The sequence below is a fragment of the Urocitellus parryii genome, chromosome 4, assembly GCF_045843805.1.
Source record: "Urocitellus parryii isolate mUroPar1 chromosome 4, mUroPar1.hap1, whole genome shotgun sequence".
Classification (NCBI taxonomy): domain Eukaryota; kingdom Metazoa; phylum Chordata; class Mammalia; order Rodentia; family Sciuridae; genus Urocitellus; species Urocitellus parryii.
The window spans coordinates 140,613,278-140,631,621 of NC_135534.1; the positions used below are offsets into that span (position 1 = coordinate 140,613,278).

Sequence of the window (18,344 nt, forward strand, 5' to 3'; positions counted from 1 at the left end):
TGCAGCAGTTCACATTGGTGCACACCTGTGGGATTTTAGAACTCTGTATTCCATTCTCACAAACAGGCCAATTCCAAAATCTCTGCTTTATCAGACTGACCATCTGACAGTGATTTTCACAACTTGTACCACAACACCAACATTTGCTTCAGTATTTCTCACCCTCTTCCCTCCTCTTTCACCCCCCCTCCCCTTTCCTCCTGGGAGGACCAGGCAGCATTCAAATAGGAGGGAGAATGCTTGATTTAGGAAAGAAATGAAATTTTATCTGTTATTATTGCAACAGATAAGCAACAAGTCAGCCCTTTTCAACTAGGAGAGATTTTAGGCCTCACTCCCTTTAATAATAAGTAAGGACATTGTTTCAGCTTTTGTAAATTTGTGATGCCCCCCAACTGCCCTCTCCATCTGATCAAGGCATTCCTTAACATGAGGACAGCGCAGCCTGATAAAATAATCGACACAAGCCTTTGGAGACTGCCAGACTTTCTTCTAATGAGCAGACGGCAAATACATGAAAGGATGACAAGGTGGAGTTGACAAAGAATATACAGCGCACTGTAATACTACCACATATCCATCTCCAATCATCTTCAACTGCTGTACCCAATCTCTCTCCAGGAGCGAAAGGGTAAACTGAATACCCACTCCTACCCCTGAAGAGAAAAATGAGTTGATGCCTCAGCACTAACCTCTTCCCTTCCAAGAACCCTCCTCTGCTCCTCCCCCACAGGCCCTTGGGGCTTAATTGTGGATGGAGGAGAGGAGGGGCTTTTTGTTTGTTTTACTTGATTTTTTTTTTTTTTTTTTTTTTTTTTTTGCAGTTCTGGGGCCTGGAGTTTGCCAGGCAAAAGCACCACGCAGCTAATCCTTAGCCCTTTGGGGAGCTTTTAAATATCCTGATTCCCAGGCCAGAGTCAGGCCAATTAAATTAGATTCTCTAAGGAATATCAGCATTTAAAAACATTTATAATGAAAAACTACTCAGGTAACTTCCGTGTGTAGCCAAGTCTGAGCCCCAGTGGGCTAATCTGAACAAGCGCGAGAAAGAATTAGCGTGGCATCTGACAAGGAGATGAGCTGGACTCTCTCCACGGATACTTAGAAGACAATTGTTGAAAGGAAAAGAAAGGGAAGAGCAAAGGAAAGAGGACAAAGTTGCACGCTTGCTGTCTTTGTCTAAGTCTACTGGAGTCTCCACCCACGCAGTGTGTGTGCCCGTGTTTCTACCCGCAGCTCTGAAAAGGGCAAGGTTGGTCGCCAGCCCTGGGGGACTGGGCGGGGTGGGGCGACTGCGTGAAGCCACCCTGTGGTGCATCCATAGCCCCAGGCGTGGGCCGTGGGTCCCCCAGGGAAAGCTGCGGCTGCGGAGCGTGAGTGATTTGGGGGCGCAAAAGGAAGCTAAGGGCTTGGGCGCAGGTGGCGCTCGCAGCCCCAGCCCACAGTTTAGCCAATCGCGGGCGCAAGCGCAGCCTGCTGGCGGCGGCGGTAACCCAGCGCCTGGCTCTGGCAGGAGCCAGCAGAGGCAAAGGCGGCGCCAACCGAGAGCTGAGCGCAGGCTGGAGACAGAGGCGGCAAAGAGCGCAGGGCGCCTGGCCGTTTCCCCGAGGAGAGAGGCCAAGTTAGCATGGGGAAGAAGTGGAGGGATGCAGCCGAAATGGAGCGGGGATGCTCGGACCGCGAGGACAGCGCGGAGAACCGCAGGCGCAGCCGGAGCGCCAGCCGGGGCAGGTTTGCCGAGTCGTGGAAAAGGTTAAGTTCCAAGCAGGGGTCCACCAAGCGCTCGGGACTGCCTTCGCAGCAGACGCCGGTGAGTGGCGGGGGACAAGCCCACGTAGTCTCTTTCCTTTCTCCCTCTGCGCGCGACTCGAGCCCTTTCCATGGTGCTGAACTTGCCTCCTTAGGCGGTCGAACCAGGAACTTGTGGAGCCGCTTCTGATGAAACAAGTGTTGGGGGCTGCGAGGAGGGGCAAGAAGGAGCGCCTTCCCTCCCTTTAGCCAGGGGAGTCCCCTGACGTCTCTGCAAAAATGGAAAACATGTTTGAGAGGAGAAGGGCTCGCTGTCAGATCATTAGAGTTTTGTAATTAACAGAGCGTGTGAGATGTTGTCGAGTGCATTGTTGTGACTCATGTGTACGTCCTCAAGGGTCTGTACCCCGTGTTTGAAGGTACTTGGCATCAGCTGAATGAGGGCGGAATAGGAAGGGCATGCCATATTTTTACTCAACACTTGCTCTTTCTATCTCACACTCCCACTATTTTAATGGGTGCGTTTAATTGTTTGCAGAAGTCATTTGCATGCAGAGAATAGCAAGAATAACCCAGGTGTTTATAATCCTACTGTTCAACATATACCGCATTCACAAAACAGTTTTCCCATGTGTCAAATCCTCTTCAATGTCTAATTGGTGCAATAAAAGCACTCAAGTGAAATTAATATCGGCATCTTGTGTGTAGAGAAGTATTTGCATTTTTAGTATTTAAATATTATCTGTTTTCCTGTTGTAGAGGGAGAGAACTCCGTTCTAGAAGAGAGTTGCATAGCACTCCTGTTGCTCATGGAGGGTATACCACTTTCAACTTCTGAAACATCATTTTGAATATCAGCTTACGTATCTGTACTTAATTTTTTTACATCTACAGGGACTGATGCAGATATTGCATAGTGAAGAGAATTTGAATTAATTTAAAGAGTGGTTGCTACATAGCATTGTATACTATAGTATGAGCAATGTAACCCTGTTATGATTTTGAGGGGTGGTTATTGAAGGATTACAAATCTCTAAAATGTAGGTTGTTTAAACATTACTTCCAGAGAAGAAATATAAACACAATTTTAGCAAATTGCTTTTGTTTGCTTGCTTGTTTACAAAAACTAGTAGCAGAAAATGTAAAGTTTGGGGATTTTTTTCTCAAATATCTAATATCTCTTGCGGGCAGCTTTTTCATCTAAATATGGATGTAGTATACTTAAAATGTATTATTTTTATTTCAGGCATAGAAATATTGTTTATTTAGAAAGGCAGACTTGAGAATGTCTAGAGAGGAGACTATTGATATGAAGATAGGGTTTTCAAAAATAATTTCATAGAAAATATAAAATTTAAGATAGCTCTTAAAATCAATTATGTGAATTAAGAATTAATTTTAATCTCCTTTTATATAAAAGTCCAAGTGTTATTCTAAGGAACTTCTCATGCTGCTTCTTTGATTCTGTTCAACAGGTGTGTGATAGTCTATATGAGGAACATATTCAATTTTCATATAACTATGTTATAAGTTAGACTAAATAGCTTGCAGATTTGTTACCTAGAATATTAAGTGTGAGAGGGCATAAGAGGATACCATGACAACCAGATACATCTGGAAAGTAGCTGTCTTCCTGCTTTCTTAGGGTGACGATAGTGCTGTATTATTCTAGAGTGTTTGTTAAGTGAAACATTACTAATTTAGTTAAGAACCAGTTATGACAAAAGCCTGTTCTTATTCTCATATTGCATGGCCAGTTTGGTTATGATTTCATTCTAAAAATAAAAAAAAACACATCTCCTACCTGTGATTTTAATGACCCATGTCTAAACAAGAATAACAATAACAATGAAAACAATAAGAAAAACCTGAAGATAATTAGGTTTTATAAATCTTACACCTGGGATCATAGTTTTTAGCCAAGATTTGATTCCTTTAGTTGTTAACAAAACTTTTGACTTCACTAGTAAACATCCAGTTTATTTTTACAAACAAGAGGGAGGGAATGATGATGGCAGCAGACAAGTTCATAAAAGTTATTAATTAATCTTCAAGGTAACAATTTTTCTCCCACTTAAGGTGAGCTGGTGTTTTTTCAACTTTATTTGTATTTTATGTCAGGAAAATAGATTAAACTCTAGAGATTAAAGCTTTTTATGTAAATAATATTGCCTTTCCTTTGTTATTATGGATGAATAAGATATTCTGTGATGTAGCTGGGCATCTTTTTCATTGTGTGTTATACTCAGAAATACTGTGACTTCCCTTCTGATAAAAAAATCACTTGAAGAAAAATCTTCTTCTTCCCTTTAAAAGCAAAATAGATAAATGTGGGTAAATTTGGTTAAAAATGAAACATGGGGGCTTTGTTACATCTTTCTCATTTCTTTCAAGAATATACAATGAGTATGTAGTAGTTTTATTAAAGCACTCTTTGTTTCTATCTTTTGTGCTTTAAGTAGAGTCGAGAAATCACTTCCATTTAAAGTTATTCCCAGGGAATGGTAAAGCCCATGACACTTTCTCCAAACGGAATAATTGCATTATTTTTTTTTCATTCTCACAAAGAACAAGCATACATGAGGGTAAATGGAAGATATTTACTTCAGCAATGAGAGTTCTGTCACAATCTTGGCTGCTCAGAGGACTGTTTTCAATGATTTGAGCCATTAGTGTTTTGAATGTGAAATATAGGAGAGGTCTGTTTGACTCAACTTTGGTTACGTTTCCTACTTACTTAGGTATAGATAACTAGGGGTTTTCTTAGAGTTTGAGTGGCTCCCTGATTTTGATGGCAATATTAGAATCAGAAGTTCCATTCCTGGCAATCTCTTTGGTGTGTAGAGTGTGGTCTTCTGTTTTTTTCAGGGAGTATGGTAGGCCTGGAGTAGGACAATGTGTGCCATCCCTGGCCAGAGCTCTCTGGGATCTGCTTCTATTCTGGTGCCAGGCAGAAGGAGCACTGTCCAGGGGAGTAGCTGGAGGAAGGGGCAGTAGCTGTTTTGAGTCCTCAAGGTGACATTTAAAAGGTGTGTTTTCAAGTCTAGGCCACAATTGTGGGAATTCCCAACAAATCAATCCTTGCTGATTTGAAAATATTTTTGCAAGTCACTTTTATTTCTTCTTTTTAGGATTCATGGAATCCTAATGAAAGTTTTATGAATTTATGTTGCTTTGGTAGGCAAATTATACCCCAATCAAAAAATTCTAATATGGTGAGGTAGAATTGAATAATATTCCTTCCTTGGAAACTGTTCATCTCTAAGATTGGTCAGAGATTGTTTTAAAATCTAGAAAGTATTTTAAAATAAACAAATGAATTTTATGTCAAATTTATTAGAACAGTATGAAAGCTAAATATCTGAATTTTGGATTACAAATTAAGTTTCTGGATATTAGTGTTTTAAATAATGTTTAGTCGAGTTTTTCAATAGGCATAAAAATAATTTAAAACTTCTTTCTGTAAGATCTCAATTTCATATTTTTCCTTAAAGTATTGTGTTTGTCGTTCCTATTTTTGATTTTAGCTGCACAGAAATGCGTGGAGAACTATTGAAGGTAATTCAGCAAGTGCTGTCAAGTGTTACAAATACCAAATGCTCATTTAAAATTATGTGTTTTTAATTTTAAAAGGTGATTTCCTCTAGACTCACAACTATTTCAAGACTTGTTTTCAAATAGATGCAAATTTAATTTAATCTCCGAGGAAGTTTTGTATAAGAAGAAAAGAAGAAACAGTTCCAAAGGAGTGAAGTGATAGAGTACCTGTAATTAAACTTGTTTTTCGACCTTAGCTAGCATGCTTGCTTCCACTAATGCTATAATTACCCTGATCAGCAGGTGTCAACCGTAAACTGTCACACCTTGTGCAGGCAAGTGGGCAACTAAGAGCATATAGAAGCAGCAGTGAGTATATAAAATCAGCAGTGCTCCACAGTAGGCAGGTCCATCTCAGCTGGTTACCAAATCTACTCTTCCCTCATTGTTTGAGATGCTGTGTGTGCAGGGGAGAACCCATGAATAAGCCTCGTTCCATTTGTGACATGGAATGGACCTAGTACATGACTTCCAATTCTTCCTGAAAAAAGGGGTGGATACTTCAAGATCTGAAAATGAATAAGAAAAAGCTGATTTCAACTCAGGGCTAAAGTCAGAAAAACTCTTGTCAACTCAGTGCCTAGTTGAGGTTTGTGTGGATGGAAGGTTCCATGGTGACTGTGGTAGAACCAAGTGCAACTTGGTGAGAATGATCCTTTTTTTCCCTTTTCAGTGTCTAACATGCTATTGCAGTGTCATTCAACCCTTAATAGTTTGTTCTTGATATACAAAGGGCTCTCCTGGTGAAAGCAGAACGAATCTCCTACAGTGCTAGTCCATTACAGAGTAAACCATTTCTTGACAGGTTGATTTTTGTCTCACTGTGCTGAAAAAAATTAAGAAAAGAACAATATTGTGTTGCTAAGGAATACTGTTGTATTTTCTTGTTATCATGTTTTTTTTATGAAGAAGTAAACATGTTTAAGCATTTCTGAAATATCTTTCTAATAAATTAATTTAATAACTAATAGGGGTTTTTCCCTTAACATTACCATAGCAAAAAAAATTAGTTTAATTAATTTAATTTCATCTTCAATTTGAGGTCCACGACTCTATTAGGAAACATATATTTCAAGCATTTTATGTTTGGGGAATAAAATATCTTTTCATGGCAATAGTTTTAAATTGGTTTCAAATTATTCCAAAATATATTAGAACAGTTCCTCCTGCCATTATTTATTGAGATCTTTAAAAACAATCAAATCATTAAAAATATAAATAGCAAAAAAAAAATATTCATTTGATTAGACCAGCTGTGATGGTCTCTGTGTTCATTTTACTTTTTGTTTCTTTCATTTGCAAAACCAAAGGAGATCTGGTAGAGCAAAAATGAAAGAATTAGAGAAATGTTTATAGAAACTTATTCTAACATTTGTTGAGCACTTAAAAAATGTTAGGCACCATGGTAGGTATTAGACAGCTTCCCTAGTAGAACTGAGAGTTTAACTATAGAGGAAAGCTTCAGTAAAGCAACAAGACAGAGATTTCTGGGGCTAGGTTTTGTAAGTCAGAGTACCTGGAGCAAACTTTAAAGTAGTCAATGCTTCTTTAAAAGTAGTGATGGGATATTTTGAGCAAAGCTTCCTAGACATGATGCCTGATTCTCAGAAGATGAGGAAGAAAAAATTTCTTGGATCTGGCAATTTAGAGAGAAAGCATTGATAGGTTTTGGAGAGTCATTTGAAATGAGTCACCAAGGCAGATGGAGGGGAGGCAAAATAGAGGGGAAAGAGAGGTAGCAGCAGTAAGAGCAGACACTTATGTAGTGCTTGCTGTGTGCCACACACCTACCTAAGTACATAACATGTGTAATTGTCTATTTCCTGCATTCCCATTAGGACTTTCATTATTTATTACATTAGAATGTAAGTTCCCCAGAAATTTTTTTGTTTTGTTCACTAATACAACCAAGAGCCTTGAACAGTACCTGTCACAAAGTAAGCACTCAAATAAATTAATCTATTAATAAGTAAGTTAATAAAAGTAATACTATCCGATTCATATAAGGTGGATTTCAGACTCTAGTCTATTAAGGAAAAATAGAGGTAGACATATCTTATTTTGTAAGCTAAGAGAGATTTGAGCATTTTGATTTGCTAAGAGGACTTTTTTTTGTGTGTGTGTGGTACTCAGGATTGAACCTAGGGGCACTTACCACTGAGACACATCCCCAGCCTGGGAAAGAAGAACTTATTGGAGAAGAAATTTTAGATAAGTAGAAGAGATAATTTCAGTGAAAAATTAGTCATTCAGCTTAGGGGAGGTGTCATTCGTTTTATGGGAGAGTTGAAGGCCTACTTTTTCTTGTCTTATATTCAGTTTTGCCTTATCTCTTTGTCTTTATACACTTGCCTGGTGGAAGTTGGACCTGATTATTGATTCTTTTGCAGGTTTTACTTAGTACATATTTAGCTAATGTTAATGTTAGTGTACTAATTTTCAAGTTGTCATGCAAGAAAATATGTATTTTTATGGTTTTCCTTGTCAATTATTCAGAGATTGCTGAAATATCATTTTATGTCTTTCTATGACCTCTCCAAATATACCAAGGGATTTGGGAAATTACCTAAACTTCAGTAAGATCTCTTGATTTGTATCCATACTGTTCCACAAAGTCATGCGTTAGCATTCTTTTATTTGTGCAGTGCTGAGGAATCAAGACGTAAAGCCTCATGCATGCCTGGCAAGTGATCTACCACTGACTAACAACTCAGAACTCCCCACCCTCAGGTGATAAAAATCTCAGTCTCCAAAGCAGCATGTCCACAATGGATTAATTAATTAATTAAATTGATTAATCCATTTGATGAATTAATAATTTGAATGGACTACTGAGAGGTGGTGGTTCAAACTGTAGGCAGGTGGGACATGGCTGAAGGAGTCTGATCAATAGGGGTCTGCACTTGGGGACTATATGTTGTCCCTGACCTCTTCCTTGCACACACATTCTGTTTCCTGGCTGCCTTGAGTTTAAAAACTTTCATCTTCAATAGCCTTCTACCATTATGTTCTGCCTTACTTCAGGCCCAAAACAATGGAACTAGCTGTCCATGCAATGAAACTTCTGAAATTGTGAAGCAAAATAAATCTCTTCCCCAGCTAAATTATTTGTGTCAGGCACTTTGGTCACAGGGATGAAAAACTAACCCAGAACAATTTGGATGTCTCACCATTTCTATTAGAACAGTCCTTCTTCCTTACCTACTGAATTTAAGATTCACTCAGGATTCTTTTCTTGTAAAGGAAACATATTTATAGCAGTTTATTTTTATTTAAAGCTTAAATAGTCTCCAATATACAAATATTATAGAAAATATTATGAAGAGGGTTGTCATAATCTTGACATATATTAAATAAAGGTTTATAATTTGTTGTCTTTTCTTCATATCTTTTAAAAAGAAAGAAAACATTATAAATATAGCTAAGCAATCTCCCTTCCATTCTCTTGATATTTTTCCTTAAAGGTAAGAAATACTCTCAAATCAAAGTTCATTCTCAAACAATTAAAAATATACATATTTATGTATTATTACATAATGATGTACTCATAAAGATATGTAACTATTGTGACTATGTGTGGTTAAAATGAATTGTGTTGTATAGTATGCATTATTCATAATTTTTCAATTCAACATTATGCTTTTTGAGGTATATTGAGGGATTATGTGTAGATGCAGCATATTTTCCAAAGTATGTTTATACTACATATAGTTAATTCCCTTAGGGACAAAATTTATTTAAATTAATTAATTAATTAATTTTGCCATTACAGACCATATATTCAGTGAACATAATTTTTTGCTTGTCTCTTTGTTCCTTAACTTGCAAATACTTTTGAAAGTGTTTAAACTCAGGAACTGATATTGTTATTTTGAAGAAACAAAGATGGGGAGGTTTCTCCTTCTTTAGACTTTTTTTTTTTCTTTTAACAGTAAACTTGTCTAGACCTAATCTCTAAATTGAGACAACATTTTTCAAGGGGATGAAAGGCAGCAGTGCTAGTCTGCCAATGTAAGACTCTATAAACATTAGAATTAGACAACATTGATTTGCATTCTGACTCTGTTCATTCGTTGGTTTTGCAACTTAATATTTCTGTGTCTTAGGTCTTTCATCATAAAATGAGGATGGAAATACCTGCCCCCAAGATGAAGTATGAATGATACATATATCATATGCATAGCTAGTTCAGTCTGGTCTGAGCTACTCATTAAATGAAAGCAGTTACCTAAGTAACTCTTAGAGTTAACTGGAGACATTATGACAAATATCTAAAGCAGCAACTTCCCTGGTTTGACAGGGAAATACTGTTTGCAATATTTAATTTTTCTGAAATTAGAAATTTGTTGGGTAAAGCCAAAAGGAAATACAAGGCTAATGATTGCATGGGACTTGTGGTTTTGAAAGTGCTTTAAAAAATAAAATCAGCTTGTCTTTTCAAAGGCATTGCTTTCCATAGCAAATCTTGTTATTTGAAATCCCTATTCTTATATGTTTTTACTGAAGGTAAATTTATTGACATTTTTGGAACTAAAATGTGAAATTCATATATATTGAGATACAGCCTACTTTTTGCTTTTGGCATTTTATTATTGGTTTCTTTATGCTTTGAGATAAATCATCGTTATAAAATTATTCTCTTTTGAAGCTGAAATCCTTTGAGAAAGAATGCCCTTTAAAATATGTATATTATGGAAAATTTCAAACATATGCAAAAGTAGAGGAAATAGAATAATAAGCCTATAACTAGCTTCGATTTATATTCTGATTTTTTATTTCTTCCCTCCAGATGAGTTAATTTGCAAGATAATCTCAGGTATTATATCACTTTATCTAAAAACATTTGAAAGATGAGAGCTCTGTATTTTTTATTTATTTGGTTACTAGAGATTGAACACAGGGACTTGCACATGCTAAGAAGAAGATCTACCACTGAGCTACATTACTATACCCCTAAGGGTCCCTTATTAAAACAAAACTGTAACACTATTTTGAAATTAAAATAAATTAATTTCTTAATGCCCATACATAGGAAGTTAGGAATACATTTTTGATTATTTCATAATTTTGTTTTTTGCCCTCAGTTTGTTTGAATAAAAATTCAGCTTTAAATGGCATATTGTAATGGTCCTTTTTAATCATCTATAGCTTTCCTATTTCAATCTCTTTTTCCTTGAAAAATTATTTGTCAGAGAAAATATATTTATCCTGTAGAGTTTCTCCCATTATATAATTTGTTAATACACCCCAGAGGTGTCATCTTACATGTTCCTCTGTTCCTTGTATTTCCCATGAACTGGGAGTTTAACCAGGGACCTTGATCAGTTTTAATTTGTTTGGCAAGAATACTTCACAGACATCTGGTTGCCTCTTATTTTGTGGGTTAGCTACCATTGATTATTGCTCAGAGCAGGAGTTGGCAAGCTTTTTCTGTAAAGGGCTAAAGAGTAAATATTTAAAGTTTTATGTGCCATCAGGTCTCTTGCAACTACTCAGTTCTGCTGTCATAGAGCAAAAGCAGCCATAGACATTCTGGAAATAAACGGGCACCATGGTGTTCTAATAAAGCATTATTCGTAAATACTGAAATTTGAATTTCATATAGGTTTTACATGCCACAAAATATTCTTCTTCTTTTGATTTTTCTTAACATTAGTCACCAAGACATCACTCAGACCTCCTAGGCAAAGGAAAGCCAACAGTGAACAGAATGGCTCTTGGCTGAAGTTTGCTGATTCCTGACCAGTATGAATTATTTCACCAGGGGACTGCAAAATGATGATACAAAGAATGATATCACCCTAGACCTTTCCTTTTTTCAATTATTAGCTTTAGAAAACAGGAACTCTCCTCATGAACTATTTGCTTATACCGAGTTACAATTCAGACAGTAAACTCAAGATAAATTCTTGGGAGATGGTTTTTATAAAGTAGAACTCAGAGCTGTATGGTAGCGTTGGCATGTTCGTGTACTGTCAGACCTTAGATTTTAATTAGGTCATTGTGTTCATTCCGCTGGCAGAAAATATTTGGCCATTTAATTGTGGAGGTCAGTTAAAAATCTCATTAAGAAATGGAATATGTAAAAGCACACTGTCAAATTATTTCTGTGTTAAAGTGTTGGCTTTCAGAATTAAAAAAAATAATGTTGGGCACTGTGTGAATTTTCTGCTGCTGCCATGAAATTAGTATAAACTTAGTGGTGAAAAGCAACATGAATTTATTATCTTACAGCTTTGTAGTTTACACGTCTGATATGGTTTTCCCTGGACGAGAAGTGAAAGAGCCAGCAGGGCTGCTTTCCTTTCTGTAGTGTCTGGGTGAAAACCCATCAACTTGTCTTGTCCAGCTTCTAGAATCCACCTATATCCCTTGGTTCCAAAGCTTTCCTCTGTGTCCCTTCTAGTCTTCATCACATTGCTTTTTCTGACTCTTTCTTCTGCCTCTCTAAAACACATTTAAGGACCATCCTGAGTGCATTGAGCCCACCTGAATAAGCCAGAATAGTATTACTTTAAAGTCATATTGTTAGGAACCTTAACTCCACATACATCCCTAATTCCCCTTTGCTATGCAGAATAACATATCTACAGGTTTTGGAGATGGGAAGGTGGCCCTCCTTGGGAGGCCTTTATTCTGCCTGCACAGGCATTACAATATTACTATTTGATTTGTTAACTCTACCAGAGGATGTTATGAAGTTGGCAGTGAAAGATCCTTTATTTCTTATAATTCTGGGGCCGGGGAAGTCTATGATCAAGGCACCTCTGGGTTCAAAGACTGGTGGGACCCTCCTCTTAGGCAGTCATGTTTGTGCTGTAAACTCACATGGTTTCATGTGAGGGGTGAGGGATCTCTCTGGGTTCTCTTATAATAGCACCAAACATCCTCTCTGAGGTGCCTTAAACTCCATGATGAATACTCATGTCTTTGGGATGAGGTTTTGCTGGGAGACAACACAACAAAATAATGAGAACTCATTGCACCCTCTTGTTTTCTGAGTGTTGGATTCATAGCTGCAGAAGCAGAAACTTTCCTTGCTAGTGGACACTTAGTAAACGGGGTATACAAATGTTTTGTTTTGACTTGCATTTTCACAACCAACCACTATGTACAAGGTAAAGCCTCAAACATTACAGGAGAAAACAATGTGAAAAAGATTTCTGAAATATTTCTTTGTTATAGAGGGAGGGAAAATTTTGTATAGAACATGAGATAATATATTAGATAACTATATATATATATTTACTATATTATTCATATTATAAATATACTAAACATATTAATTATATTATTAGACTGCTTAAATGTTGGTAAAACTGGCCCACCAATTGATTAGACTCATGAATAAAGGATGTATTTTTCAGTGTTTGATTAATTGGATCAAAATTATACAGATGAAATAACATTTTTGATATTTTCATTTAATATTTTATACATAGGTGTTGCAAAATACATTTTTACCATTTTGTAAAGCTTTTAAAATTAGTTCTAATCACTTATACATGACAGCAGAAAGCTTTTCAATTCATTGTACACAAATGGAGCACAACTTTTCATTTCTCTGGTTGTACATGATGTAGAGTCACACAGCATGTGCAGTCATACATGTACCTAGGGTAGTGATGTTTGTCTCATTCCACCATCTTTCCTACCCAATGCCCCCTCCCCTTTACTCCCTCCCCTTGGCCTAATCAGAGTTCCTACATTCTCTCCAACCCCCACCATTATGGATCAGCATCCACTTACCAGAGAGAACATTTGGTCTTTGGTTTTTGGGGATTGGCTTACTTCGCTTAGCATGATATTCTCCAACTCCATCCATTTACTTGCAAATGCCATAGTTTTATTCTCTTTTAGTGCTGAGTAATATTCCATCCTGTACGTATACCACAGTTGCTTTACCCATTCATCTGTGGAAGGGTATCTAGGTTGCCTCCACAGTTGAGCTACTATTGTGAATTTAGCTGCTATAAACATTGATGAGGTTGCATTACTATAGTATGCTGATTTTAAGTTGGGTTTAGACTGAGGAGTGGAGTAACTGGTTCAAATGGTGGTTCCATTTCACGTTTTCTAAGGAATCTCCATACCGTTCTTCAGAGTGGTTGTACCAATTTGCAGTCCCACCAGCAATGTATGAGTGTGTTTTTTCCTCCACAGCCTTGCCAACACTTACTGTTGTTTGTAATCTTGCTAACTACCATTCTGACCGGCGTGAGATGAAATCTTAGAATAGTTTTGATTTGCATTTCTATAATTACTAAAAATGTTGAACATTTTTTTAAATATTTGTTGGTTGATTGTATATCATCTTCTGAGAAGTGTCTGTTCAGCTCTTAGCCCATTTATTGTTTTTTTTTTTTTTGGTGTTAAGTTTTTTGAGTTCTTTACATATCCTGGAGATTAGTACTCTATCTGACATGCCTGTGGCAAGAATTTGCTCCCAAGATGTCTGCTCTCTCTTCACTTCATTGATTATTTCTTTGGCTGAGAACAAGCTTTTTAGTTGGAGTCCATCCCATTTACTGATTATTGATTTTATTTCTTGTGCTTTAGGAGTCTTGTTAAGGAAGTTGGAGCCTGATCTGACGTGATGAAGATTTGGGCCTACTTTTTCTTCTATCAGGTGCAGGGTTTCTGGTCTAATTCCTAGGACTTCAATCCACTTTGAGTTGAGTTTTGTGCATGGTGAGATACAGGGGTTTAGTTTCATTTTGCTACATGTGGATTTCTATTTTCCCCAGCGCCATTTGTTGAAGAGGCTATCTTTTCTCCAATGTATGTTTTTGGTGCCTTTGTCTAGTATGAGACAACTGTATTTATGGGGGTTTGTCTCTGCGTCTTCTATTCTGTACCATTGGTCTATGTGTCTATTTTGGTGCGGATACCAAGCCATTTTTGTTACTATAGCTTTGTAGTACAGGTTAAGGTCTGATATTGTGATGCCTTCTGCTTTACTCTTCTTGCCAAGGATTGCTTTGTCTATTCTGGGTCTCTTATTTTTTCCAGATGAATTTCACAATTGCTTTTTCTATTTCTATAAGGAATGATGTTGGGATTTTAATTGAAATTGCATTGAATCTGTATAGTGCTTTGGGAAATATAGCCATTTTGACAATATTAATTCTGCCTATTCAAGAGCTTGAGGGATCTTTTCATCCTCTAAGGACTTCTGCTATTTCTTTCTTTAGTTTCTGTAGTTTTCATTGTAGAGGTCTTACACCTCTTTTATTAAGTTGATTCCCAAGTATTTTTTTTTTGAGGATATTGTGCATGGAGTAGTTTTCCTAATTTCTCTTGCACAGGATTCATCACTGATGTATAGAAATGCATTTGATTTATGGATATTGATTTTATATCCTGCTATATTGCTGAATTAATTTATTAATTCTAGATGTTTTCTGGATCCTCTAAGTATAGAATCATGTCATCAGGATACTATATCTTTGAAACAATAGTTGATAATAATTTTCTAGGCTAATAATAGTTTGAGTTCTTCGTTTTCTATTTGTATCCCTTTAATTGTTTTCATCTTTCTAATTGCTCTGGCTAGAGTTTTGAAGACTATATTCCATAGAGTTGGTTAAAAAAAAAAGGGCATTCCTGTCATGTTCCAGTTTTTAGAGGGAATGCTTCCAATTTTTCTCCGTTTAGAATGATGTTTGTCTTGGGTTTTAGAATAGATAGTTTTTACAATGTTGAGGTATGTTTCTACCATCCCTAGTTTTTCTAGTGTTTTGAACATGAAAGGGTGCTGTATTTTGTCAAATGCTTTCTCTGCATCAATTGATATAATCATATGGTTCTTATCTTTAACTCTATTGATGTGATGAATTTTGTTTATTAATTTCTGTATGTTGAACCAACCTGGCATCCCTGGAATGAACACCACTTGATCATGGTGTACTATTTTTTAAATATGTTTTTATATGCAATTTGCATACAAAAGTAGGCCCAAATCTTCATCACGTCAGATTAGGCTCCAGATTCCTTAACAAGACTCTTAAAATACAAGAAATAGTTGTATAAATTTTATTGAGAATTTTTAAATCAATGTTCATCAGGGATATTGGTCTGAAATTTTCTTTCCTTGATGTGTCTCTGCCTGGTTTTTGTATCAGGTTGATACTAGCTTCACAGACAGAGTTTGCAAGGGTTCCCTCCTTTTCTATTTCATGGAATAACTTAAGGAGTATTGGTATTAATTCTTCTTTGTGGGTCTTGTAGAACTCCAGCTGTGAACCCGTCTGGTCCTGGGCTTTTCTTGGTTGGTGGGCTTTTGGTGGCATCTTGTATTTCCTTGCTTAAAATTGATCTGTTTAAATTGTGTATGTCCTCCTGACTCAGTTTGGGTTGATCATATGCCTTTAGAAATTTGTTGGTGTCTTTCCAGGTTTTCTATTTTACTGGAGTATAAATTTTCAAAGTAGTTTCTAATTGTCTTCTGTATTTCAGTATTGTCTATCATATCATTTCCCCTTTCATCATGAATCTTAGTAATTTGAATTTTCTTTCTCCCTTTTCATTAGGGTGGCTAAGGGTTTGTCAATTTTATTTATTTTTTTCATAAAACCAGCCTTTTGTTTTTTCCTTCTTAATAAATGAAAATAACCCTAAACTGGGAATCTTGAATCAGAAGTACTTTTTAAAAAGAGCTCTTGCCGTTTTTGCCTAGTATATACTGACAAATAAAAATTACAACAATAGATATTTATTATAAATCACTGTTAATATGAAAGAAAGAAGGGTGAAAAGTTAGCACTCAAACAAGGACCTGGCAATGGATCGTTTTCAATGCTCATGTCAAATAAGGTGAGAAGCTGAGACTCTCATTCTTTTAAAAATTGTGCCATTTTAAGGAAGTGTGGTTTTGTGAAGAAGTTTAGAAAACTCAGGCCCTGGAAACAGAAACGACCCCAAATAAAACTGAAGAAATATTTACCCCAAAGGAAGTATATCTTTGAAACAACAGTTGATAATAATTTTCTAGGTTAGCAGACTGTGATCGCCTCAACCACAATACACAGGCAGTGAAAACCACTGAGCTATAAAACTTCAGAAAGTAGGTTGTTCTCCCCAGAGTGTGTGTCGTGGTGTTTTAGTCTGGGATTTTATTATAAAACACCATAGGCTGGGAAGTTTATGAACTGTAAGAAATGAATGTACTTCTGGCTGGAACGTCCCAGATCAGGGTGCTTCTCGATTTGGTGGCAGGTGAGGGAAACCTTATAGGCAGAAGTGTTTTCACTGTGACCTCCCTCACAGGGTTTCATGAGGGTGGGGATTCCTTTGAATTCTCCTTTCTAAGGGCATCAGTCCTATTTATAAGGGCTTCCCAATCATGACCTCATCACCTCCCAGAGGCCACACTTCTAAAGACTCTTACATTGGGGGTTAGCTTTCAACATACAGATTTTTAGGAAACACTCCATAGCACATGGATATTCTGATGAATTTTAGGAGCGTTCCAAAGTTCCTGTAGTCTCCTGATTGGGAAAGCAAAGAATTAGGGGGTGGTAGGAACCCTGATCTGGAGCTGCTGTTGTCCCGTTGAAAGTCAGGAAGAGAGACAATACCCCCTGTCTATAGCATTTGTAGCACACATGCTTGTATGTGTATCTACAACAGTCATTTGTGCATTTGGGGAACAATTTGAAATGGAAATTTTGGTTCTTGTTCAGAATTAGGGGAAAATAAACTAAAGTATTTGTAAATACAAAGCTGATAAATGTTCTATGCAGGTGGTTAGTCATGAAGGCTCAGAAATTCTGCAGTTGGTAATTACAAAGAAGGACCAGAAAAGGGCGGAGAAGGAACTAGAGAAAGCTTAAAAACTGGATTCAGAGCAAGGTCACAGAACCAAGTTGAAGACAGGATCTGGACCTGGGCTCAAGACAGAAACATGTCCCTTTATCATTCCTGGGTAGGGGTTTTGCTGTAGCTATAGGGAGCGGTGATGATTATGATGATGATGGTGGTAGTAGTATCTTATATATGATTGAATTTAAGGTAATTGGTGAGTAGACTATATTCATTGATTCATCATATTTTTCTCTGTCTCTTTTTTCTTGTTCTTCATTTTTAATTTTTTTCAGTGCTAGAGATGGAATTCAGGGTCTAATAGAAGATGCTGGACAAGGGCTCTACCACTGAGATATTATACAGCCCAGCACTGTATTTCTTATATTGTGTTGTGGTATTTACAAAGCCTTTTGTTAAGCTCTTCAAAATTTACTGAGAGCAAGTAGTAGAATTGTTCCAAACATTTGTTGTCTTCAACCCATTACCCAGTTTCAGAGTAAGATCTATTCCCTTTGCTCTGGCCTCATATGGCAGTCATCTCTCCATGTAAAGACACATTTGAAACAAAAAGATAAGCTTTACAATCATTTTCCTTTATTTTAAATTACTGGCAGTCATTTTGTGAGAAAAATATCAGCTTTTAAGCATATAAAAGTGTTTGATACCCCAGCTCTAAATGAAATTAGTTTTTCTTAAAAGATAAGCAATGATGATTCAAATTACTAGGACCTGGGACAATGTGGGAATGATTTGGATTACAGCTACTAAAAGAACCCATTATTTAAAAGAATCATCAAGTTATTGGATGTAACTATAGAATGCAGTGGTAACAGTAACTAAAACAAGAGCTTAATTCATGTTATTTAGAGCAAACACTCCAAATGAATAGACTATGAAAAACAAATGCAGAAGGAACCAAAGAGAAGCAATGGTTCAGTCCTACTTTTGTTCCATTATCCATTAAATGCAGTTTGGGGAAGGAGAACATTCTGCAAACATCCTGCATCTTGTATAACTGGTGCCTTTTGGTGCCCTGATGGAGACAGACAACTGAGCTAGTAGGATTATATCACAGTCCTTCACTGATCTGAGCAGTAAGGTAATTCACTGGGTATTATATTACAGCATAGTTTGTGAATCATACATATTGTAGAAACCTGAGCATTATTTCTTTTTTTGGGGGGAATGTTTGA

General features: G+C 36.8%; 1 protein-coding gene across 5 annotated transcripts in view; it reads left to right on the forward strand.

Annotated features, from left to right (window-relative positions):
* The first annotated feature begins 1,627 nt into the window (after window positions 1-1,627).
* Window positions 1,628-18,344, forward strand: part of Trpm3 (transient receptor potential cation channel subfamily M member 3) — an 814,506-nt gene continuing 797,789 nt past the window's right edge. For all 5 annotated transcript variants that reach the window (XM_026389224.2, XM_026389227.2, XM_026389223.2 and 2 more), the window contains exon 1: window positions 1,628-1,810. In XM_026389224.2, coding sequence (XP_026245009.2) covers window positions 1,628-1,810 — 183 coding nt within the window. The remainder of the gene's footprint in view (window positions 1,811-18,344) is intronic.